Raw genomic sequence first — 26,831 nt, 5'->3', positions numbered from 1 at the left:
CCATTACCCGGAACAGTCCCGGGCCTCGGGTCAGGTGACCCGCGGCGGTGCTGGCGGGAGGGGGGTGCGGAAGGGAGGAGTGGAGGAGTGAGGAGAGAGAGGCGAAGGGAGGAGAGAGAGGAGAAGGGCGGAGTAGGAGGGAGGGTTAGGGGGCGGGGTGGGAGCGCGTCACGTGACTCGGCATGGAGGAGGCGGCGGCGGTCGGGAGGAGTCGCTGGGGCAGAAGCCGCACTTGTTAGTGTTGGGGGAGGAGGGGGCCGGGGACGCCGACACCGTCAGCCGGCGACGCCGCGGAGAAGGCGGGAGGGGGGTGGGGGCGAAACCAGGCTCCGACCCCCGGCCGAGGGGATGAGGGGAGCATGGGCGCCAAGGAGTCACGGATCGGATTCCTCAGCTACGAGGAGGCGCTGAGGAGAGGTGAGGGGGAGGGGTCGAGTGAGCTGCGGGGAGGCCAGCGCGGAGCGCCCGGGGGGTGGGTGGCCGGAGGGAGGGGAGGCTGGGGCGTGGGGTGCCTGGCGAAGGACCAGGAGGCCAGCCGTGGGAATAACGAGGGCCGGGAGGTGGAGGGGGGAGCGGTGTTTGGGAATTGGGGCTCTAGGGGAGGGGGCGAAGCTTTCGCAGTGACGGGGGTACCGGGCGCTGGCTGGCCATTGCCGGTGCGCTCGGGTGGCGTTGTTACCTTGTCTAGGTGCAGGGAATCCCTGACCATCGCTTCTTGGGTGGCTCAGCCCTTCTAGGCCCCCTCATCTTTCAGTGCCATTTTCTCATATCACTCTTTTCATTAAAAAAAAAAAAAAAGGCTTCAGACAACATCCTAATCTGGTTTCCAACAGCTTTGGCTGGAGAAGAGAAGGCAGGGCTTTCTGTTTTGCTCCTGGGAGTCCTTTCCTATTAGGGAACCTAATAGGAACCTGGTTTTCCCAGGGTCTTTGCCTCTATGATGAGGGCGATGACCATCCTTCCGTTTACTACTGCCACCCTTCAGCCTTTGAGCGGCTGACTTTGATTAAGAACGACCTGAAGTGAAGTTGTGTTTAAGGTGAGAAGAGACTAGGCAGCTGATGTTGCCTTAAGACCTTGTCTTCAGTTTCCCAGTTCTTACCTTCTCGCTCCCTTAACATGGCATTCAGAAATCCAGCATTGTGATACTGTGTTAGAGCTCCCTTCAGAGACTGGCCTTGCTGTCAGTCCTAGACTCCTGCTGCTCTTGGCTCCGATTCACTGTGTTGTTAATAGCCCCAACCCCCTACCACTTACTCTCATTCGGTTGTCGGTGTAAAGCTCATGCAAACTGGAAGTGTCTTACACAGTTTATGGCCGGAATGTGGCTTAATTTTTCATGGCTGAGATTTGAGAGTGTGTGTGGTGCTTGTAGTTCTCTTTGATGTTTAATGGATTTTCTTGGTAAGAAGTGAAAAACATTAAGTAGATTAGAGGCCAGATATTATTGTTAACAGATTTCTAATACCTAAATAAATAAATACAGATTCAGTCATGCGCCAGGTGTTTTTAGTAGCTTGGGATGGAAAAATATGACGAAAAAGACATTTTAAAGTGAGGATTTAGAAGTGAGATCTACTTCATATAGAAGAATTAAGTTCATTGGACCCACTACCTAATAAACAGAAAATAAGATACAGAATTGTAACTGCATCAGTTTTGGACTGAGCAGAATAGTGAAAATATGCCTTTTAGTGGTGCTTCCTCATCACGTCAGCATGTTGATTATTCTTAACTGCAATCTTACTTGAACCTTTTCTGTTTCAGTATGAAAAATATTCCAAATTCTTGATTTATTTCCAACCCTAGTAGACCAGTCACTTCCTGAATGCTGTTGAGCTTGATAGGTCTGGGGGGCAATTAGTCTATGGCTTACAAGGCATGAAATAGGGCACAGTCAAATGATTTACAGCTGCTTAGAAGTGTTCCTTAAGTATAAGGGTGTGAATACCAGTGATGCCTGGCATTAAGAAATTCTAAAATTAAGCTTTTATTCTAGCTTTCGTCAATTAACTTTATATTGAATTAAAATTATATATTTTGTCTTTTGAGACAGGGTTTCTTTATGTAGGCCTGACTGTCTGGAATTCATTTTGTAGACCAGGCTGGCCTTAAACTCAGAGGCTCACCTGCCTCTTCTTCCCAAGTGCGGGGATTAGAAGGATCTGATACCATGTCCTCCAAGACTGTACATTTAAAAATACAAATGGAATCGATACATTAAAAAATAATCTGGTGAAAGGTTTTTGTTTAATGTGTTATAAAATGTGCTTGTGAAATTTTAAAACGCATGTTTGAAGTAGTAAAGTATGAATTAAAGTCTTACTAGAGGTTGTTTGAATGGGTTTGTTTTTGTCAGTTTTGCTGCAGGGAAACTAAACCAAAGAGGAGCAAATTGATAAAGTAGTTTCTGAGTGTAAGCTGGGGTATGTTTAAAACAGGCAAATTAGATGTTAGACTTCAAACTAACTACAGAAAGATTCTGTAAACTTTTGTTGGATCTACTTGTTTGAGAAGCTTTTGGGGGTGTCTGAATAAATAGGTGCTAATACCTGCATCAGTTTTCTTTGTGTGTTTACATTGTGTAAGTAAGGTAAGTTGAGGCAGATAGGATTTGGCAAGTATAGAACAAGCTTCATAAAACTATTTGACCCTTTGGCTTTAATTTAAATGAGCACCGTCTACTGCCTATCCATAATTACACAACATTTAAAAGAAAGTCTGATGCATTCATGCAAACAAGAAGTTTCAGGTAGTTTATCTAGTAAAGTGGGGCCTTGAATTCATTGTTAGTGACAGATGACACTGGACCTGAGAGGTCAGTCTAGTCTAAGTTTGAGGCTGTAGAAATTACGAATTTTGGGTTTATATCCTATTTTGCCAATTATTTCAACTTTTCTGAAAGTATGTAGCTTTATATATTTTCAGAAGATGGGTTAGTAGTGGCTTTTTAGCTGATAATCATAAATATCTTGAGTAGCATACAACAGGCCTGACTTTTTATTAAAATATTTGTATGTATTTGCTTGTCATATGTATGTAAGGAGGTCACAGGACAATTTTTGGGATGCAGGAGTCAGTTCTCTTGTACCATGTGGATCCCTTGGAGTGAGCTGAGGTTATCAGGTTTGCCTTTACCCTCTGATCCATCCCACTGACCTAGCTTGACTTTTTTTTTCCCTTAAATTACTTATTTTTACATTATGAGCATTGTTTGATGTTTTGCCTCCCTGCTTCTCTTAAAGAATGCATGTGTTATCTAGGGAATTATGCCTGTTTTCATGGATACTGAGAATATTAATAGCTTTGCTTGACTTGTCTTTATTTTACCATGTTACACCAGTTTATAATTTTGTGTGAGATATGTATGTGTATTGTTTTAGACAAGATCTAATTATGTCCTTTGTCTTCCTGGAATTCACTATACAGACGAGGGTAGCCTTGAACTTTACATAGATCTGCCTGCCTCTACCTGCTAGTGCTAGGATTACAGACCTGGGTTGTAGTTTATGCACTCAGTCAGTCTCTCTCTCTCTCTCTCTCTCTCTCTCTGTGTGTGTGTGTGTGTGTGTGTACATTGTACATGCACTTGGATGGATAGATAGGCTAGAGGACAAGTTCAGGTGTGAAACTTACTTAGGTACCATTCATCTCTTTCTGCCTTTCACCAGTTTGGGGCTCAGTGATTAAGCAGGTTATCAAAAGTCTCAGCAGTGTCCACCTCCCCAGCACTGGGATTACTAGCACAAACTACCATGTTGAGTGTTGGGGATGGGTCCTGTACTTTTATGGCCAGCACTTTACCACCTGAGCCACCTTCCTAGCACTTGAAGCTTGTATATTCTTTTTTGGGGGGGTTGGGGTGGGGACAGGGTCTATGTAGCCTTGGCTGCCCTGGATCACTATATAGACCAGTCTGGCCTCAAAGGCACAGAGATCTACCTGCCTCTGCTAAGTCCTAAGATTGAAGGTGAAGCTTGTATGTTCTTTTTGTTGTTTTGATTTTTGAAGCCTGTTTGATTGTGTAGCTTTGGCTATCCTGGAATATATGCTGTAGACCTGTCAAGTTTGCTATTGTTTGTATGTGTATAGTTTTAAAGCTGGCTACTCTTTATTGAACCAGTAAAAGGGCTTGTCCTGGGAGAGGCTAATTCTCCTTCCAGTAACTATTAGTTACCTGTAATTTGTTGTCTAGAGGGTGGTGGGGGAGGTAGACAGACAGACAACCCTGTATTTTTTCCCTTTTTGTTAATATTGATAATGCTATTGTTCTGGTATTGTTTATGTAGCCATTTCTAGGAACTACTGTTTTATAGCTGACTTGCTGGTATTTTGGTGCTTACAGTCTTTCCCTTTCTCTTGATGCTTCCTGAGCCATGATGTAGAACCTGTGACACATACATTTGGACTGAGGTCCTGATGATTTGTTGATCTCTGTATTGTGTTCAGTTGTGGTTTTCTGTGTTTGTCCATTTGCTATAGAGAGAGGATTTTTTTCTATGAGGGGTAGTAGCTACACTTATGCAGGAATGGTAGCTCAGCATAGATTGACATTTTAATGTTCCTTTGCTCATTCATTATATATATATATATATGCACGCACACACGCATGCACACACACACACACACACACACACACACACACACACACAGAAACAACACTGGCTAAAAATAAGGTACAGAAAAAAACCAAAAGATAACTAAGTCACTCTCTGTAGGATTAAATGGCCTGGGTCAGTAATTTTTACTAACATGGATATGTAACATATCTAGAGGTGCTGAGTTCAAGTCCCAGCAACCATATGGCTCACAACCATCTATAATGTGATCTAATGTCCTCTTCTAATAAGCAGGCATAATGCAGATAGAGCACTCATATACATTAAATAAATCTAAGAAGAAAAAATATAAGGAGTGAGAATAAAACATCAGAGCTTTAGTTAATAATTTGAAATTTAGTAATGTACATATTAAATAAATTTACATATATCATTTATAAAGTACTGATATATAGTATCTTTAGTATATTGATAATAGTGTCTTTAGTACTAAGAGATGTAGAATGTGGGTAAATGGCCATGATGATTGGAAGTACCACGGCACTGTACTCATTTCCTAGCATGTGCTCAATAATTACCTGTAAAGAATTTACTTTCTTAGTCTTTTAGAGGTTGGGTTTGTAGATAATGATTTAGCATGTAGTAGGTGAAGTTCCAAGTAAGATTTTGCTTGCCAAGCTTCTCAGTGTTAATTGTAAACTTTTACTAGATTAATACTACCTTGATAGAATAGTACATTATTCTATCAAGGTAGTATTAATCTAGTAAGGGAAAATTGAATTTCACAGTTGGTACCTTCCGTGATGCACTAGTTTTTGTTTGTTTGTATGTTTGAGATAGGGTCTTGTAGCCTGGAGGTGAATATAGCTAACTAGCTCAGTCTGGCCTTCTGCTTCTGCTTGCCACATTCTGGGAATCACAGGTGTGTGTCACCACAGCTGGCTGTAATGCACAATTTATTCTCTTCTCTTAAAGCATCGAGCTTTCATCACCTGAACTTGTTAAATTCATTAGTAAACTCTTTGGTGTTAGCATTGTAAAAGAAGAAAATAGAGTAGTTTTAAATTAATGTGCGTCTATAGCATTCTCTAAAGATTTACAGAGGATGCTTTTCCCTTTACAGTCTCAGTACATTTAGGGTATGTGAGTGAGAAAGAGGAGATACATTCACTGATGAAGCTGCCCACAGTTTAGAGCATGAACAGAATGATGTGACATAACTTGCTGGTCAGTGACCTTCTCATTTACTAAACTGGACAGCTGTTGTTTGCTTATTGTTTTTCAGTTTCTATTTTAGAGTTTATTTACAGTGACAACACTCGGGGTTGCTTTTCAAAATGATGGACAATTTAGAGTTGGAACTGTGATGTCTCACTAACGGCCAGATACTTTCTCTGGAAAAGGAAGATTTTTGGCACTTGAGTATATGCTAGGTCATAGGAGAAGTTAGGGAATTTATTACTATTACTGAAGCAACCATAAAAGATCTGCTATCACTTTAGAAGTAGAGGTAAAGACTGACAGTTTTGAAGTTGTAATATTAAGCGGTTGCAATGGTGAAGGAATTTTTACTTGTGAATTAGTAGTTGGTGGTTTGAACGACAGGAACAGTGGTACAGACCTATATAGCACTAGGAGGTTAAGGCAGAAGGTACTAAGTTGAAGGTTAGCTTGGCTCACACAAGCAGGATCCTGTTTCAGACAACAGTTTAGTGGTTTATAGTGGTATTTAAAATGCCAAGTAGGAGTGGCAGTTATTTTTGTTTTTGTTTTGTGTTTTCATACAGTATCTAGGAAGCATGACTTTCTTTTCAGGACTTATTTATGATTCTGTTTTTCACATTTGGGCCTCATGGTATTTGTGTTTAGATTAAGCTATTCCATCTCATTTATGAATGCCAATCAGCGTGGACCTTTACAAAGTTAGTGATAGGTAGTTAATTATTGACACAGAAGCCTGATAAAGCTAGGTTCTTTAGTATATACTTTTATAGTTAGAGGCCTAAATGTTCTAAGACCTATTCAAAGATAGCTAGCTTTCAAGTCCTGCTCTTAATGCCTTTCTTTATTAGGAATTTAATAATCGCTAACATAAAACTAACTTCACCAGTGGTTTTTAAGTTTTTCAACAACTTGGGATCCTTGATACTAAATTGTTTTAAAGCAAAATAATACAGAATGTGGTTTTACCGTGGAGTTTTTATAGCTTCTTTTCCATTTCTAAAAGGGTGGTTGTCTAGTTATCTAATATTTGTGGGAAAAGCCATTTAATTCTATTTCTTGTGGTGTGTCGAGGATTGGACTTGACCTTTCATATCTGGGCAAGTGCTCGACCACGGAGTAACATCCCAGTGCTTGCTTTTTGAAACAAGCTCTCACTAAGTTGCCTTGGCTGTCTTTGGAATTGCTGTCCTCTTGTCTAAATTTTCTGAGCTATGGTATTATTGGTATATGTTGTGGTATCTGGCAGAATAAGTCTTAATATTCACTGTGGTTGACTTTTGATAATGAAGTATGAAAGGTTCTGGAGAAACTTCGTTTGTGGAAAGGATTTTTTTTTTAATTATTAAAATAGGCCTCTTTTAATCTTTCATGTCAATAAAGGGCATCATTGTCCCCAACCCCTGTTGTTTATGGCCAAAGTATAGACATGCCTGCATATCTTTTAGTTCCTCCCTGCTCATCTTGTTCATTTGGTGTCCTCTCTGTTAATTTCTGCCCAGCTCTCCTATCTCTGTCTCTCCTCTATCTAGTCTTAGCTGCCATTGCCTCCTACTAAAGTTACACAATAGCCATTGTGCTCTTAAAATCCAAGTTTGTAATGCCTTCTCTTCCTCTTTTTTTTTAGTCTATCCCAGGTCAGTTTTGATTTTTGAATCCTGCTTCAGTGCTGGGGTTATATTATAGTCTTGCACCACAATAACAGATCATAAATTCTTTATTTAAAGCTTGTTTGTTGCTACTTTAGGGAAAAATGTACCTCTTATAATGATCTATAACCCCCCCCCCCCAATTATTCAGTTTCTGCTTGAAACTTCAGCCTATTCATCCTCCCTTCCCTCCTCCCCCACTCAATCTTGAGACATAGTCTCACTTTGTAACCAAGGCTGGCCTGGCTCTCTTATGAACTAGGCTGACCTTGAACTCACTGAGATCTGCCTGCTTCTGTTTCCTGAGTGCTGAAAGTAAACTGTTCACTACCACTCATGGTCCTAGTATTTTCCCACTTATTTATAAACAACTACAGTTTTCTTTTTGTTCTTAAAGCATAGTTCTGGCTTGCTGCCTTTATTTGTCACTGTCAGATAGGAAAGGCTGTTTACTTTTGTAATTTTTTGTTTTGAAGCAGGGTCTCCTGTCACCCATGGTGGCATCTTTGAGGATGACATTGGACTCCTGATTCAGCCTCTCCCTTTTTAAAAATAAGTGATGAGAATTCTTCTGTGTTGTTTATTTGTTTTTTTTGTTTGTTTGAGACATTTTTTTTTCTATGTAGCCTTGGCTATCTCAGAACACTCTTAAAGATTTATTAATTTTATATATATGAGTACACAGCCGCTGTCTTCAGACACACCAGAAGAGGGCATCGGATCTCATTACAGATGGTTGTGAGCCACCATGTGGTTGCTGGGAATTGAACTCAGGACCTCTGGAAGAGCAGTCAGTGCTCTTAACCACTGAGCCATCTCTCCAGCCCCTTGTTTTTGTTTTTAATGTGTATGGATATTTTGCTTACATGTATGTCTTTGAACTGTGTGTATTCCTGGTACCCATGAAGACCATATAGGGTGTTGATCACCTGGGACTGGAGTTACATACAGTTGTAAAACATCATGTGGGTGCTGGGAATTGAACCCCAGTCTTCTGAAAGAGCAGCCAGTGCTCTTAAGCTTTGAGTCATTTCAACCATCCCAGGAAGTAAGGTTTTTGTGATATTTTGTTATTTGTGACCAGCTTGAGACCATATTGTAAGACCCTGTTTCAGTTTAAAAAAAAAGAAAAAAATCACTGTTCTCCTCAAAAAACCATTGTTGCACTTATTCTTGTGTGTGTACACATGATAGCATCTAGTCTTTACTATATAAAAGTGTTTTGTATCTTTTATGAATTCAGAAACCTAGCTATTGTTCATTGTTAATTTGTTGTGGTGAGGGCCTGTGGGTTTTTTTTTTTTTTTTTAATTGTTAATGGTTTAAAGACCTCCTGGAAGTTTAGAGGGGTTCTTAATGATGCAAATGACATGTTTTCCTAAATCTTTTGCTTTAGGCTTGCCTCAGATTTGCAAGATAGTTGAAGATAACCTTGAGTATCCGGTCATTCTGCCTCTTCCCTAGAGCTGAGTTACTGAATACTGCCGGGTCTTAAGAGTTCTTTTTTGTTTTTCTGTTTCTGGTGCTTCGGATTGAATGAATCTAGGGCTTTACACATGCTAGGTAAGAACTCTACCAGAGTTCTATCTCCAGCTGTAAGAAATATTTTTAAGATAAGTAACTTTTTAAATGTAGTCTTTTGTGTATCAGGTTTTATTATAGTGATATTCTTTGTATACTTTATTAGAGATGGTTAGATATTTCCAGTTTTTATCTCTTACATTTTAATATTTACTTCTTTATTTTTTGTGTGTCTATGCACATATGAACAAGAGTGTGGAGGTCAGAGGAGAGCGTTCGAGAATTGGTCCTCTCCTTCCACCATGTGGCTTTTGGAAACTGAGCATCTTTTGCCAGTCAGGGTGACTGCAAGTACCCATATCTACTGAGCTACCTGTGGGTCCAGGGTTTTAATTTTTCTTTTTTCTTTCCCTTCTTTATGTTCCCTTCCCTTCTTCTTTCCCCCTTTCCTTTCATTCCTGGTGATAAAGCCTTTCCCACAAGTTAGGAAAGTGTTCTACAGTTCACTCACCTGTATACATCTCCCAGAAGTTTGTTTCTTGGTAGTAGAAACTTAAAACTTTACAACTTCATGTATTAGAGGAAACATTTTCTGTACTGTGGGCTGATGTACCAGTGTGTGTGTATAAAACTTTGCACACATTTTGAACATTGTTTGAGTGGCTTTATTTAATAATGGATTGATACTGTGTATTAAGCATTAATGTTTATCTATTTCAGTATAGGACAAGTACAATAAAAGTTTCCAAAGAAGTTAAGGTTTTTAAAGAACATGTTTCTTTTCATAAGAAACCAGGTATAATTGGCAAAAAAAAATTGGGTGTACATGAAATGCAGTACATATTCTTTTTTGTTTTTTTCCAGAGCTGAGGACCGAACCCAGGGCCTCACGCTTGCTAGGCAAGCGCTCTACCACTGAGCTAAATCCCCAACCCCGCAGTACATATTCTGATTTATTGTTTTTCATTACATATATCAAGTTAACTTAGAAATTAAAGATTTATTGGAAAAATTGAAGTATGTAAAAATGTTTGTTTTCTTTTCCAGTGCTAGTGATTGAATCCAGGGCTTTTAGACATGCTAGGCAAACACTACCACTGAATTACTTCTCTAGCCCCTCTATTTATTCTTTTGCTTTTTTTGATTGTGTGTGTGTGTGTATACATACATACATACATACATACATACATACATACATACATACATATATATATATATATATATATATATATATATAAAACCAATTCTGACTGACATACCAAACTTAATCTGGCCTCTAAAGGTAGTGCTGAGTTTGACTTTATACATAGGGTTTACTTAGCTCTTCTACACCCCAAACAAAAAATATTAATAAAGAGATATTTTCTGTGCATACTTCTTGGGTTTGCGTATATGTTTTTAATCCTGTAATAAAATCCCAACATTGTACTATATGTTTCATAGTACATTTATAGATAATTCCTCTATATAGTCAATAATAATAAAATATTAAAATTACTAAGGTAAAGAGTAAATCTCCAAGTATGAGTATGAGTATCTGAAGTTACAGTATTAGTAAACTGAGACATGAAGATTTAGTGTTAGAGGCCAATCTGAGTGACATAACAGCTAGCAAAATCGGGCCAAGAGAGGGCTTAGTGGGAAAAGCACCTGCTGCCAAACCTGAAGATCTCAATTTGTCCCCTGGGAGTGAGGCGAGAACTGATTCTCTGGAATTGTCCTCTGATTTCCACACATGTGCTGTGGCATACACATACACAAATAAAATGTAATAATTAAAATAATTTATATGTAGGCAGTTATTGATTTGCATAGTGGTGTGGGACTGTATAAAGGACCTTACAGTGTGAGGCCATTCAGAGTTATACTAAATGGGAAAATTACTGTTATCCTATTTTTTGAAAGCATTAAAAATGGTTAGGAATGTTACAGATGTATAGGGAAATTAATTTTTTAGAGCCCCCCCCCTTTGAGATAAGGTCTCATTTTGTAGCCCAAGTATGCCTGGAACTGACTGTATATATATTCCAAGCTGGCCTGAAGCGCAGAATAATACTCTCTCAAATCTTCCCCAGTGCTGAGACTGTAAGCCACCAGACCTGGTTTGTGTTTGTCTTGAAATTCAAAATAATACCTATGGAATGCCTTTTCTGTCCATGTACCTTTCTACATTTAGATTAACTTTTAAGATTAATACTTACGTTTTATGTGTATGGATGCTTTGCTTGCATGTTTGTATGTGAAGCACATGTGTACGCCTAAAGAGTCCAGAAGAGGGTGTTAGATTTCATAGAACTGTGGTTACAGATGGTTGTGGGTACTAGGAATCAAATCAGTTCCTCTGGTATAGCAACTGATAGTTTTGATCACTGAACCATCTCTCTAGTTCCAAGCTTCTAAGGTTATTTCATTTTCACTTTCAGTGTTGCAAAATACTTGTGACAGTTCCTTTAATGTTGTTTGTGTCAGCATTGCTACCTCTTGTCACTGTCATACTCTTTCCCACCTTCCTATTCCTCTAACCACAGACCTCACTTATAAACAAGATTACTTTTCACCAAACCCTCTGGCTGTATACTAAGAGTCTTGGCTTTCTTGGCTGCATTTTTCATGTTTGTTGGGCTATTCCCTTTATTTTTTATTTTAAAATCACCTTATTTCTGCATGTGCCCCATGTATATGTGGAATGCAGAGGGTGGCTTGCAGGAATCCGTTCCTTGTGAGTGAGCACATCAACCCATTGAGTCATGCTTGCCCTCCACTTTGTTTTTTGAAGATTTATTCGCTGGCCTAGAGCTCATCTAAATAGAATAGGTCGTGGGGATCTGTCTGTCTCTCCACCTCCCCCAGCTATGGGTTTATAGACTCATGCTGTCCTATAGCACTAGGCTTCTTATCATCGGTTCTAGGGATTAAGCTCAGACCCTCATACTTGCTGACAAGTACATTCCTGACTGAATCTTCCCTCTTTTTTCTTTTTTTCTCTTTAAAGAAAAAAGATTTGTGTGCATGTGTGTGTTTCATCTGAGTTTATTTAATAGGTTTGTTTGTGTGATTAATTTTTTGTTCTTTTGTGTGTGTGTGTTTTTGTAGGATTGTATTTCTTTTGTACATTTTGGGAATTTAACTTTTTTGTATGTCTCAGACAGGGTATCATATGTATCCTTGGCTTTCCTGGAACTCGCTATGTAGACCAATAGGACTGACCTCTAACTCCTGCCTCTGCCTCCTGAGTGCTGGGATTAAAGTTGTGTGCCGCTATGCCTGGCTAACATTTTTTTCAGGTTCTTACATGCATGCTTTGTGTGTGAACTTATTAATTATCTGTTTTAATATAAATGAAAAATTTCAAAAAGTTGAAAACATTCAGTATGAGTTTATAGAACTATTTGATAGCTCTCTGATTAGTGTATAAAGGATTCATCTGAAGGATTTAAGATACTTTAAGCTTATTCTTAAGGAATTCTAAATATTCTAATACAGATTTTAAAAATACTAATTAGTCTTCATTCTACAGAGAAGTCAGAGAGAGTTTATATTTAAACTTTTTGGTTTGTTTGTAACGGTCATTCTGTGTGGCTTTGGCTGTCCTGGATCTGCTCTGTAGATTAGACTGGGCTCGAACTCAGATTACTACAGCTCTCTGCCTCTCGATTATTGGAATTCAAGGGACATGCCCTGAAATACTATGTTTAAAGTTGCATTTATTTTCTGTATCAGGAGCCAATGGTGTGTACCTGTGCCCCAGTACATGTTTGACTGTCAGAGGACAACTTGTCTAGGACTTAGTTCTCTGCTTACATCATGGAGGGCCTCAGGCCTGGCAGTAGATGGATTCCTTTACCCACAGACCTATCTTGATGGCTTCGAATACTATTTTTAATCAGTATTATATGTGTATGCAAGATATTAAAATAAATATGTGAATAATAAACATTAAATTATAAGATTTGTTAAGTGAAGACTAGTAGAATGGTCCCCTGGGTAAAAGTATAGCAGTGCATGCTGGATGACATGAGTTCTAGCTTTGAACTCATGTAAAAGTGGAAGGAAAAAAACCAACTCCACAGAGTTGTCACTTAACCTCCTTAGGCTCTCTTCCACATGTCCCCCTTCACACAAACAGATAAAATAATAATATGTTTTTAAAAATTTAAGTGAGAACCAGTTTTCTTGGCATTTTGTTGTCCTTTCTGAGGAGACTATTGTAATTTTCATAGTTGAACTTTGATATTTGATATTAGCTCTATTCAGATTTTGGTATTTTCTGTTGGTTCATCACTTTGAAGATTAAGAATAAACTTACATTTCTTTTTATCCTGCACTACTTCCCTTGTCCCTTTCCTTACTGCTTCATTCTAACAATAGTGGCATTGTAGCTTTAGTTAAGTATTCATTGTTCACCTTATAACCGTGTATATGGTATATATAATGTGATTCACATGTGAAGTTCTATAGCAAGCTATGATTGCATTTTTATATCATCTTTCTCCTGGAACAAAAATTTGTTGTGGTTTTATTTGCCTTTATTTGGTATTTTTATTTCAGACTTAAAGTGTGTTAACTTACTCATCACTCCTTTTAATGATGTCTTATGATTTATAATCCCAGCACTCAGGAGACAGAGGCAAGCAGTTCTCTTGAGGCCAGCCTGGTTTACATAGCCAGTTTCAGTTCAGTCAAAACTTTATAGTAAGACTTTGTCTCAGAAAAACAAAACCAAAGCAAACAAACAAAAACAAAACAACAACCACACCAAAAAAAAAGAAAAAAAAAAGAAAAAAAACCAGCCCCAAAACCTAACACACCCACCTGCACAAACTTTATTTTTATGTATATTGGTGTTTTTTTCCTGCATGTACATTTGTAAAGGTGTTGGATCCCCTGGAACTGGAGTTACGGACACTGAGATTACTTGTAGGTACTAGGAATAGACCCTGGGTCTTCTGGAAGTGCTTTTAACACAGAACCATCTCTCCAGCCCCAACATACTAGTTATTATACTGTAACATGAATTCTGTGTGTTTGCTTATTTGAGATAGAATCTCATATAGTTCTGGCTATACTGAAGCTTATGTGATTGAGAATGGAAATGGATTTCTAATCTTTCCAGCTCTGCCTCCAAGTGCTGAGTGGAATAGGTGTATGCCATCAGAGCTGGTTATAAATTGTTTTATATTGGTATTGCACCAGAAACTTGTGTGTTTTTCCTCTAAGAAACTTGTCATTGCATCATTGGAAGTCCATACTTCTTTATTTTAATTATTTTGTTCTGCTTTGGTTGTTTGTGAAATGTTTATACAATTTTACCTTTATTATTATTGTTGTTATTTTAAGACAGGGTATCACTGTGGCACTAGCTGACTTGCAACTTAGAGTGTTCACTAGGCTGGCCTCAAATTTTTAGAGCTCCTTCTGCCTCTGCCTCCTAAGTGTTATTAAAGTCTTGAACCACCACACCCAGCTTGTTTACACAATTTGGCTTTTATGTAACAGAACTTCAGAATGTTGTCATCTTGAGGTTGTGTGTAGAACCATGTATAGGTATGAGGAAATTGTTGACAAGTGCAGACTAGTATATGCAGCAAAGACTGTAAGTCTCTAGACTTAACTATGCTTTTGGTGGCACGATTTAATTCTTGAATATTTTCTTTTTTAAAGCTATGTTTTTCTTTCTTGTTTTGATCTGCTTGTATGCTTGTACACACTCTTGTGTTTTTGTTCGCTGAGGCCAGAAGAAGTTGCTTAGTATTCTGCTTTTTCACTTTTAGCCTTATTCCTCTGAGTTGGCCTTCTACTGAACTAGATTGAGGCTGATTCCAGAGATCTTCCTGTCTATGCCCACTACAGCACTAGGGTTACAGATCTGAATGTGGTTAAGCCCAGCCTTAGTTTGTTAATTGATTTGTTTGAGATAGAGGCTCATTGTGAAGCCTTGGATGGCCTTAAATTCACCATGTTCACATCCAGACTGGCCTCAGACTCTCTTCTGTTCAAGAGCCACCAACCCCAGCTCCAAGCACAGCTTTTTTTTTTTTTTTACATAGGTGCTGAGATCTGAATTCAGATCCTCATTTTTACATAGCTGAGGTCCTACCGAGCTGTCTCTACAGCCTTTTTCTTTTTAAAAAGATCTATCTATCTATCTATCTATCTATCTATCTATCTATCTATCTATCTATCTATCTATCTACCTATCTATCTATCTACCTATCTATCTATCTACCTATCTATCTACCACCATACATAGTTTCTCTTGGGCATTTATTTCGGATCTCTTACTAACTATAATTTTATACCTATGAAAAATAGTTATTTCATAAAGGACTAAAAAAGTGTCCTGATGTTTATAATAATAATGAAAGGGTGTTTTTTTTGTTTTTTTTGTTTTTTTTTTGAGACAGGATCTCATATATAGGCCAGGCTTTGAATTTGATATAAAGCCAAGGTTGGTCTTGAATATTATTGATCCTTCTGTCTTCACCTCTTAAATTCTGGGATAATTGTTTGTCCATCCATGCTCACATTCATGTTTTTCATTGTGTGTGTTGTGTGTACAGGTTTGTGTGCGTGCACACATGCACACGAACATATATGTGTACATATGTCTGTCTATGTTTGTCTGTCAGTGTCCATTATCCATGCCTGGCTTTTTTTTATGAAGGTGCTGTGAATTCAAATTCAGATACTCATGCTTGCATAGCATGTGGTCTCCTGAGCCACCTTTCCAGCTCATATTTCCTTTTATCTTATTTTATAGTATGTTCTTAATTGAAATAGAATTACATCATTTCCTCCCCTTTTTTTCACCAGTTCCTCCCAGGTATGCTTTCTCCCATTTCTCCTCTCCTTCCAAGTTAATAGCCTCTTTATCATCATCATCATCATCATCATCATCATCATCATCATCATCATCATCATCATCTCTGTATATGTATGCTTACATAAGCTGGTGTTGAGTTGACATAAAACTAGCTGGTACATATATATTTTCAGAATTGTAGATATTGGGAATCAAAAGATCAAACAAATCTTAACAATTGCACTTCTTTGTAATAGCACAGAAAATATTCATTCTAGTTTCACATGTCAGAATCTTACAAACTGTAAGAATATGCAAGACTTACAAATGATTGTAAAGTGTGGAGCCATCTCTCCAGCCCTATTTTCTTAATCAGAAAGGAAGAAATAAAAGCTTTCAAGGCTGGAGAAGTGGTTCAGGGGTGGGGGTTGTGATCACTTGTTAACCAAGCATGAAGATTGCAGTTTGAATCTCTAGCACCCACTATGGAGAAGATACCTTGGCAATCTGACTACCTAGACTAGTTAAAACTGGTAAGCTCTGGGTATATAGCAAGTGACCCTGCCTCAGTATATGTGTGTGTGTGTGTGCTCCAAAATTCATGTGTTGAAACCTAATTTTTGAGTGATAGCATTAAGGGTCTTTGGAAGGTGGTCATATCATGAAGATAGAATTGTTACAAATAAGGTGATACATTTTGAACTTTTGATCCTTTGCATCTATTTCCCAAAAGCTGAGATTATAGACAGGGACCATGACACCTGGCTTGAAATGCTTTTTAAAGAGTAAAATGGTTTTTGTTACTAATTCTGTTCAGTAGGTTAAAGACACTGAAGACATCCTATTTTCACATTTTGGTTAGATTTTTAAAGGAATTTAGGATACTAGATGCTTTTTGACTAATTGTTCCCTCCCTTTCTGCTGGAGGAGGTGAGGATACTTGGAAACATATAATGTCGCTGAGCTGATAAATGTTGCTGGTAGCTTCAGAATTTTTATGAACCAAGAAAATGGTAAATCATGTGTTGGTTTGAGAAACTGCTGGAAGCAAGTGAATAAACTAGAAAACTTATCAACATGTTAAATATTGTTGTATTGCAGAAAATATGAGAAGCTAATGAAGACTTAAAGGTATTTTTTTAGACATTTAAAAAATTCTATTTTAGTATCTAAGCACACAGCAAATTTCCTGTGAGTGTTAACTAAGTTATGTCTTTTTTGGTTTATGTTCTGTTCCTACAAGCAGTTTTCAAAGACACAGTCTTCCTCAGAAATTATTTTATAATTTTATATTTAAAATTTATATTTTATAAACTTAATTTTATAGTGTCATATTTGACATATTTCAGAATGGGAACTGTCACTCCTGTAGAAAAAAATTGTTCAACTTGAATGTTTCTCTGTGCAGTAAGTTTGCTACTACTATTTCGTTTATTGACAGAGTAGCTTGGCTTTCTGACACAAAGGTCCTAGACTATTTTCCCTTCACATTTTTATACGCTAAACAGAATTTTGTAACAGGAACAAGGAAGCCAAAGTTTCTTTTAGATTAGTTCAGTTTTTTATACAGTACAGGCAAGCTCAGAGGATGGGGACAGAAATAGAGGCAGATGGATGCTTATGCTCTGTAAGGATGGCATGGCTCCTTTTGATTACAGATACTGGTGATCTGAGAGGTGAAGATATGGAGCCACAATCCATTTGCAGTCTACACTAACCATGTATGCTGTGGTAAAGCTAAGAACAACTTCATATGTCAAGTAGAGAGTCACTTTTAGTTTCCTAGTACAACGTTTCCTAGTATATAGCAACCCTTGGCAGCACTATCTTTGAACATTGAAGCCAAATGCTATAGAAACTGCTATACTTTAATTCCTTCTTTGAATTATTTGCTCTGAAATGTTAACTAGAGCATAATACTAGTGGACCGTTTTTACTGTTTTTTTTCCAAAAAACAAGAACACATTTATTCATTCATTTATTTATTTATAAATTTATTTCTAGCTGGATGCTGGTGGCGCATCCCTTTAATCCCAGAATTTAAGAGGCCCAGGCAGGCTGATCTCTGAGTTCCAAAATCACAAGGACTATACAGAGAAACCCTGTTTCAAAAAACAAAAACAAGAGCAAACAAATATTGACTGTTTTAGTTATCATGTGCTTGAATACTTTGCTTGTGTGTTTGTCTTGTGTACCACTTGCATGTTTGGTGCTCTTGGAGGCCAGAAGAGGGTATTAGGTCCCCTTAAACTGGAGTTACAGATGTTGTCAGTCGTGGGTACTGAGAATTGAACCTGGGGCTTAATGAATGCTGGGCAAGTACTCTACCAACTGAGCTACATTTCCAGCCCTATTCTCTGTGTGTGTGTATGTGTGTGTGTTGCCTGAATCTGTCTGTGCTACAGGCAAAAAGAAGGTGTTAGATCCTCTGAGACTGGAGTTACAGATAGTTGTGAGCATTTCTATGGGGTTTAAATTGAACTGGTGTCAAAAGAGCAGCCAGTGCTCTTAACAGCTGGGCCATCTCTTGCCTCCGACCCCGCACCTATTTTAAGTGGGTGCTGGGGATCAGAACTCAGAACCTCATGCTTACACAGCAAGTATTTTACCAACTGAGTCATCTCCCTAGCCATAATAGCGTTCTTTATAAATGGATTTTTTTAATTTTGAAATTGTGCTTTTGCCCTTTCTATAAAAACTTATGTCTATAGAGAAATGACTCAGTGGTTCAGAGCATTTGTTGCCTTTCCAGAAAACTCAGACTCAATGCCTTGAACTTATATGGTGGTTTACAACTATTCCAGGGATCTGACACCTTCTAGCATTGGGTACATACATACATGGTATACAGATATAACATACATACAAGCAAAACACCCAAAAACATAAAATGAAAAATAGTTTAAAAAATTAATGAGGAAACTCTTAACTCTTTTTTTTTTTTTTTCATTTTCTTTCCACAAATAACATAGCTGTTGCCTTATTAAGTAGTACACTTCATTATTGAACTAATTAAGTATGGGAAAATATTTATATTAATATATAATCATTTTTGGACAGGGTTTTCTTTTTCCATAGGTTCCTAAACAACTCAAATAATTTTCTTTTACAAATCTCGTCATGACAGTTTAGATATCTAAGTACTAAAGATAATGGTACTCTGCAGAAAAGGAATGCTATTGCCTGTTCTTCCAGAGGTCCTGAGTTCAATTCCCAGCAACCACATGGTGGCTTACAATCATCTGTAATGGGATCTAATGTCCTCTTCTGGGGTGTCTGAGGATTGATGGCTACAGTGTATTCATCCAATAAATAAATCTTAAAAACAAACAAAATACAAAACCTTCCACCTATAGTTTGTCCTGCAGAATGTTCTTCTGTGTTCAACTTTTTAAAGTGGGTACTGGAGAGACTTATTTAGGCCCTGTGCTTGTGCAGCAAGGTCTTTATTTACTGAACTATGTCCTAAACTGCTTCCTTTCTTCTTTGTAGCACAGAATTCTTTGTGCTACATTAGCTTCCAGAGTGTTGGGATTATGGTGTTTTATCACAGTTTCCTTTATATCTTTTGTTTAATATTTTTTATGCATTGCTTATATTTTAAAACTTCATTAAACTTCTTAACCTTGTTTCTTTCTGTTTTCTTTTGGTGAAACATGTTCTCAAACAGGAACCCCATTGGATTTTGTTTCTTCTGTTACCAGAAAATAAAAAGAATGGGAAGAAGTGGATTTCTTACCTTTGCAGGCTTTCTTTTTCAAAATGCCAACTTTTCCGTTATGGAATATTTCGTATATCTATGAGCATCAAACATTTTAATAGAACATCAAAATAAGATTTAGTTTTTCTGTAGGTTCTAGAGTTACTGAAAAAAAATTTTGGTGGGAAGGGACAGGGAAGAGAGGAAGGAGGGCAAACTGTTGTTGGGATATAAATATGAAAGAATAAATAAAAAAGGAGAAAGTTTTACACCCATTATACTGCTCTCATCCTTTTTCTAGAATAATTCTAAGAATAATTTCTTTAAAAGCTGAAAGTTACCAACTATATTTATTCCTTTCCTGCTTTCCTCATATTCCTCAGGTCTCTTTTTTTCTGTTTGTTTTGACAGGATCTTGCTACTTAGTGCTGCCTGGTCTCAAACTTGCTTTGATACATATTCCTGCCTCTGGTTTCCTACTGCTGAGATTACAGATGTGCATGACTAGACCAGGCTTTTCCCTGTTTATTTTCAAAAATTTTTGTTATATGAGTTTCCATTTTCCAAGATTCTTTCATGGTAGTTTCTTCATCTGTACTCCCTTTGAACTTTTTATTTCTGTTAAGTTCCTTATTACCTTGTATAAAAATTTGTGTTATGTTATCTTGCATTTGAACTCTAATGCCCTTCTTCTAGCAGACATGTCCAACCCACTGGATAACTGTGCATGAAGCCCATCACAGACTTGTAAATTTCCTGTAAAATTATGTGTTTTGTGGGGGTGGGGTGGGGGATCTGTTGTCAACTTTAAAGTGAAGTTCTTAAGTATGAACTTTGTATTGGTTGGGGGATGGGTGTTGGACATCAGTTCTTTTAGGTACTCACAGGTGATTGTAGTTGTGTGGCAGGGAAAGATCTATTGAAATAGTTAGGATCATTTCACAGTGTGTACATACCTGAAGAAAAGGGGAACTACTAGACTAAAGAGATAAAGGCATATCAATGTCTGACTTGGAATGAGACTAGGATTATTGACATTTTTCTTCGTAGTTCCAGTAGCATCCAACCTACTATTGCCAATTATGATTTGACAACATGTATTTGCCTACTCATTTTTGTGGTATTTTATGTAGCTCTGTAGGCTACTCTGAAAGTATTTAGTTTACTTTTTTTTTTTTTTTTTTTTGTCTTAGGGTTTCACTTTGACCCAGAATGACATTGAACTCCTATCCTAATCCCTCTGCTGGTATATCCCCACTGCTGGGATGACAGGAATGCACTACCATGCCTGGCTTGAATAACTTTTGTAGCAGAAATTACTGAACTACAAAATTGTGAAGTGCCTTTAGGAAAAAAACAAAGGTCTTACTGTGTAGCCTTGGCTGTTCTAGAACTCATTATGTAGACCAGGTTGGCCTTGAAGATCTATCTGCCTGCCTCTACCTCCAGAGTGCTAGGATTAAAAGCAGTCTATAAAAATATAGACTAACTACAATTTAAGACCAGTGACCTCTTCTTCTTCGATGCAATGTTAATTGCTTATGGTAGTTTTTTGTTTGTTTGATGGTGTTGAGAACTGAACCTAGTGCCTTTGTGTGTCCTAGATCGGTTTTCTACCACTGAGCCAATACTAGCTTGTAAAATTTATTTTTTGAAGGGAGATTTTATTTACTAATTTATAGACTGTTTTCATTTAGTGTTGTAAGTGCTCAATGATATGACTTAACTGTCTTTAGACTGCACTCCTGTTCAAATCTAAACCAATGTTGAGTTTGTTTTTTACAGCTTATGACAGGTGTGTGTATGTGTGTGTGTGTGTGTGTGTGTGTGTGTGTGTGTGTGTGTGTGTATGTATGTATACACTTCAAGTAGGCCAGAAGAAGACATTGGGTTTCCTGTTCTATCACTTTTTGCCTTGTTCTCTAGAGGCAGGGTTACACTTGTTGAACTTGGAGCTATGGAACCTGGAGCTCCACTAACAACCAGCAAGCCTGTCAGCCCCTTCTCGTATTTTGGTGCTGGAAGTACAAATGAATGGGTAGTTATGTCTGGCTTGTTACATGGGTACTGCAGATTCAATTTGAGTTCCTCATGCTTGTGTGACAAGTACTCTTTCTTGTTCATTGTGCTAACCCTGACTCCTTCCCTCTTTGTAAAAGTGAGTTTTTATTTAGTCAGTTACTGTTGCTTGTGTATATGTGATGCATTGGGTGCAATGATTGTCACACATGACATTTGCATGTGGAGATTAGAGAACAACTTCGCTGAATTGCTTCTTTTCCTTCTACCATATGGTCCTGGGGATTGAACTCAGATCATCAGGCTTGGTGGCAAATGCTGAGCCTTCTCACTGAACCCTGGCAATTCTCTTTTGATACTCCTCTTTTGTTTTTTTCTACCCTTTATTTCGGTGCTTGTTTTGGGGTACTGCTGTGAATTCATCTACAATCTTATGCATGCTACACAGGAGCTATTACAGACTTAAGTTCTGAATTCCAAGTCCTAAAAATTACCTTCTCAGTCCCCAAATAAACGTTTCTTTGTTTGTTTGTTGAGACAGGGTCTTGTTTTATATTCCTCGCTGGCTTAAATGGTCTATAGACCAGGCTGCCCTCAGACTCACAGAGATCCACCTGATTCTGCCTTCAGAGAGCTGGTATTTAAAGGCTTGTACCATTATAACTGCCAAACCAATGGACTTTTCATGTACTTTCTGTCTGCTGATTGATAAAATGTTTGTGTACTATTTTTAGTAAGTAAAAATACAATTTTCAATAAATTTGGATCTATGGCAACATTTTAGTGTCTGTAAAATATTTTGAGTGCATACAATAATTTGATATTTTTGTTGAGGGGACATTGCTTATTATCAACACTTTAAAAAGTTTCTGTACACATTTTATTCTCCATTATTAGTGAATACATTTATTATTCATTAGTTTGATGTCATTAATACACAGTGGGGATTGAAACTAGGGCCTTTAGAGTTTAGTCAAGTACTCTATTGGTAAGCTATAGTCCCATCACAAGCATGCTGATTTTTGAACAGAAATTAATAGCTTTTCAAATAATTTTAAATCAACAATAGAAGATTTCAATATTATATTCTAATATAAAATTTTAATTTATTTTGTCTACACTAGATCAGAAGCAACTTAATTTATTAGTAAAGCCATTAATGAGCTAGATATCTTGAAGAAACATAATAGTTCTAGTAGCAAAGTTTTCTAATTACTATAATAAATGCGATGAGCTTTGTTCTATATTCTGTTTTCACATTTAAAAACAAAATACTGAGTTGGTATGTTGTAGATGTTAGTAAATTCGATTTCTGATGAACTACATTTTGATAACTGCTTGAATTATCATATTGTTTTTTTCTTTTTTAATCATTGTCCCACATGTTGTTGAACCTGGAACCCTCCTTGCATATGACAAATATTTATTGAGTGATTAGCTGTGTGCCAAGCCCTTTCCATCTTTATCTTGCTAGCCATTTGCCTTGGACTGCTTATCAGGAACTTCTTTCTGGCCTCTGGAGAACATGTTTTTAGGTTTGCTGTACTTTTTCTTCATTACATTTTCTTTACCATTCTTTTTATTTCCTCCTTTTTAGACATTGTAAATCTTGGTTCCTTCCAGTTTTATGGTTTTTACCCAGTGTTTTAGTTATCTCTATGCCACGGGCTCCCAATAAACCTTTCTAACTTTATACTCAAGAAATTAAAAAGCAAATGTCACTTCCCAAAGTTACCATAGTCTTTTCTAGAGTTACCTTTTGGTTTGACTTCTTTGGCCTTCTTCCTTCAAGTTTTCAAGGATGGAAACTTAGTGTCGCTCTAGACTGCTTCTATTCTCAGAACAGATTTTAGGTCTACTGACTTCTGTCTCCTCTTCTTATAATGATCTGCTTTTTTGCTCTCTTCAGCACTGTTTCAGAGCAAAAGTTCTGCACTTCATGCTTTGTTTCTAGTTGGCTTAGAGTTTGAATTGTATCCCTCACTCTTGGTAAAGACTGTAACTAGATCTTCACAGTTGTAGACATCATCTCCCTGCCTCCTTTATTCTTCCTCCTTTCTCCTTCCTCTGCCCTCCTCTTCCTCCTCCTGTCTTCCTCCTCCTCCTCCTCCTCCTCCCTCCTCCTCCTTCGCTTAAGCCTGCCTTATGTTGCCTTAGTGCAGTAAAATGTTCCCTTTGTTTGGGATGCTCTTGACTCTTATATGACTTGGCTTGCTGGAGAGATGGCTCAGAGGTTTAGAGCACTGACTGCTCTTCTAGAGGTCCTGAATTCAATTCCCAGCAACCACATTGTGGCTCATAGCCATTTGTAATGGAATATGATGCCCTCTTCTAGTTTGTCTGAAGATAGCAACAGTGTACTCATCTATAGAATAAATAATTATTACAAAAAAAGTACATGGCTTTACTTAAAAAAAAAATAATGTAATCCTCTTCTGCATTCAGAAGTCTTCTTTGTTTCTTCCAACTTGAGCCAAAAGCAACCATTTTTGTATCTTCATTGGAATTGTTACTTATTTCTCTTTTAGTTAATTTTATTACTACTGTTTGTGTGCTTCTTAATTTTTTGTCAACTTGAGTCAAACTAGGGTCATCAAGGAAGAGGAAATTCACTTCAGAAAGTGCTTCTGTTAGATTGGCTTATGGGCAAGCCTGTAGGGAATTTTCTTGATTAATGATTGATGTGGACAAACTATGTGGGTGGTGTTACTGTGGGCAGGTGGTCCTGAGTTGTATAAAAACTAAGCAACCCATGGTTGGCAAGCCAGTAAACTGAGTTCTTCTGCCTCACTTCTTGCGCCCAAGTTTTCCTGCCTTGAATTCCTGTCCTGGATTCCTTTGATGATGCAGTGTAAATCAGATTAAACCCCTTCTCCATGTTCTTTTTGACCATGGTATTTTGTCACAGTAAAAGAAACCAAACAAAGACTGTGCCAGTACATGATAGGAGTTGCCATGAAGCCTGTGCCCCAAATCTGTGTCAAGGTCAGAGGACAATCTTTATGGAGTTGATTTTCTACTTCCACCTTTATTTACATTATTGCAGAGATCTAGTTAAGGTTGCCAGTCTTTTGCAGCAACACCTTTACCCAGTGGACTGTCTCACTAGCTCTTCTTTGTTTAGATAGGTTGTTGTATAAAGTGAAACATATCTTAAATGCTAAAGTCATAGGGTGCATAATTTAAATAGATAGATAGGTAGATAGAAATGTGTGTGTGTAATATATGCCTATTTGTATTTAGGAATGATTACCTCTGTGTATGTCAAAGGAGAGTGTCAAATGTCCTTTTCTTTCACTTCCTACTTTGTTATTTTGCTATGAGTTTCACTGAACCTGGACCTCACATTTTTTCTGGCCAGCAAGCCCCAGTGATCCTCTTGTTCTGTTTGTAAATAGGTGCCGAGATCTGAACTTTCTCTTGATTGTTTAGCAATGCTCTCAACTTTTTGGTCCAGTTTTGAATATATATTCATAATTAGATTAAAAGAATTTCAAAATTATTATGTGTGTGGCTTTGTGCATGTGAGTCCAGGTGTGTCCAAGAAGATCAGATGTGTTGGCTCTCCCTGGAGCTAGAATTACAGAAGGCTATGAGTCACCTGACAAGATACTAGCAACCTTTATATGTTCTTAACCATTGAGCCATCTCTCCAATTTTAAATTATTCGTATCATCTATTTGTAATTTTTTTGTGTATGTTTGAAATAGCAAGAATCTAAATTGGAGACTGTTCAAATAATATACTATTCTTACAAAGGAAAATGTGTATGTTGATGCCCAAAAGCATTGATACCAGAATCTAATGCCATTTAGCTTACCTGTCTGTTTGAAATATATGCTATTTTTTGCTTTCCCTGGCCTGAAGTTTCTATGCATACTTTAAAGTTTTTTTTTTTTAACTTAAAATAAAAATTTATGTGTATGGGTGTCCTCTAGGACTGGAATTATAGATGATTATGTGGGCCACCATATGGTTGCTTGCTGGGAGTTGAACTCAGGCCCTATGGAATAGTAGACAGTGCTCTTAAGTTCTGAGCCATTTCTTCACCCCTCCTTTTTTTAAGCTTATTTTTATTGTTTTCTGTTTTGTTTTTGATGCAGGGTTTCTCTGTGTAGCTCTTGCTTTCCAGAAATTCACTGTGTAGACCAGGCTGGCTTCAGACTCAGATTCCCTTGTCTCTAGGATGAAAGGTATATACCTACTCCTGCCCTCCCGTCCCCCTTTTTAAAGACATTCCATGTAGCTCAAGTTGGCCTCAGACTCCATTCTTCTCTCAGCCTCCTGGTGCTAGGATTATAATAGGTGTGTGCCATCATCTGACTGTGAGGAGCTGGGTTTTGAAAGCCTTTTTTTCCTTTCTGATTTCTTACCCATCTTCTGTTTCTGATTTGTAGTTACAGATGTTGAGCTGAAACGACTCAAAGATGCCTTCAAGAGGACCTGTGGGCTCTCATATTACATGAGTCAGCACTGCTTCATTAGGGAAGTGCTTGGGGATGGAGTACCTCCGAAAGTTGCTGAGGTAATCTTTATGGTGCTGCCTTTCTCTCATAGTTGTCTACCAGCTTAAATTTAAGTTTTTTTCTTTCTTAACTTGAAGTTATTTTAATTTTTCTCTGATATTAAATGTTTTGTTTTGAGACAGGTCCTGTCATAGTTCAGACTGGCTTCCAACTCATTGTGCAGCTAAGGCTTGCCTTGAACTTGTGCTTTCGTCCCCTGAAAGCTGGGTTTATAGGTCTAGGCTACCTTCCCAGTGTTCTTGTCCTTTTTGCTTTTAAAATTCAGCAGGAGTCGGCTCTTAAAAGATTTTATCTTCCTTACAGTTACTTTTCTTGCTGAGTAGGTAAGCAACCAAGTCCTGTTTTAGATGTGTTCTAATCTTGAAGGTTGAGTGGGAACTCTCTACAGCCGTGCTTTTTTGCCTTTTGGTGCTTTTGCACCAGATAAATAAATTATATTAGCTGTTTATATGATTGCCTCCTTATTTTAAATATCATCTGTAACATTTAATTTTTATGTTGTATGTTCTACAAATTTTGTATTGAATAAAGTTGAGTCCATAAATCTTATAAATGAAATAAGTGCTTATTAGAACTTACTTAAATTCTTACTTAAATTGTAAAATGTTTAAATAAAAATAAAATATGCTTCCTGGTAGTGATGGCCCATGCCTTTAATCCAAGTGTTAAGGAGGTAGAAGCACGCAGATCTCTGTGAGTTTGAGGCCAGCTTGATCTACAGCATTAGTTCTAGGACAGCCAGGGCTATGTAAGAAACCCTGTCTAGAAAAATAAACAGATAAGCAAATAAGAAGCTAAGCTTGTAAACATTCTCTTTCTAAAAATAATATTTAT

At 37.7% G+C, this 26,831-nt stretch overlaps 1 protein-coding gene across 3 annotated transcripts in view; it reads left to right on the top strand.

Annotated features, from left to right (window-relative positions):
* The first annotated feature begins 321 nt into the window (after positions 1-321).
* USP32 (ubiquitin specific peptidase 32) overlaps positions 322-26,831 on the top strand; it is a 127,314-nt gene continuing 100,804 nt past the window's right edge. For all 3 annotated transcript variants that reach the window (XM_080922202.1, XM_080922201.1, XM_080922200.1), the window contains exons 1-2: positions 322-417; positions 25,869-25,996. In XM_080922202.1, coding sequence (XP_080778328.1) covers positions 360-417; positions 25,869-25,996 — 186 coding nt within the window. In that variant the 5' untranslated portion in view covers positions 322-359. The remainder of the gene's footprint in view (positions 418-25,868; positions 25,997-26,831) is intronic.

The sequence above is a fragment of the Micromys minutus genome (genome assembly GCF_963924665.1).
Source record: "Micromys minutus genome assembly, chromosome: 10".
NCBI classification, from domain to species: Eukaryota; Metazoa; Chordata; class Mammalia; order Rodentia; family Muridae; genus Micromys; species Micromys minutus.
This window is presented reverse-complemented; position numbering and strand designations above follow the sequence as displayed.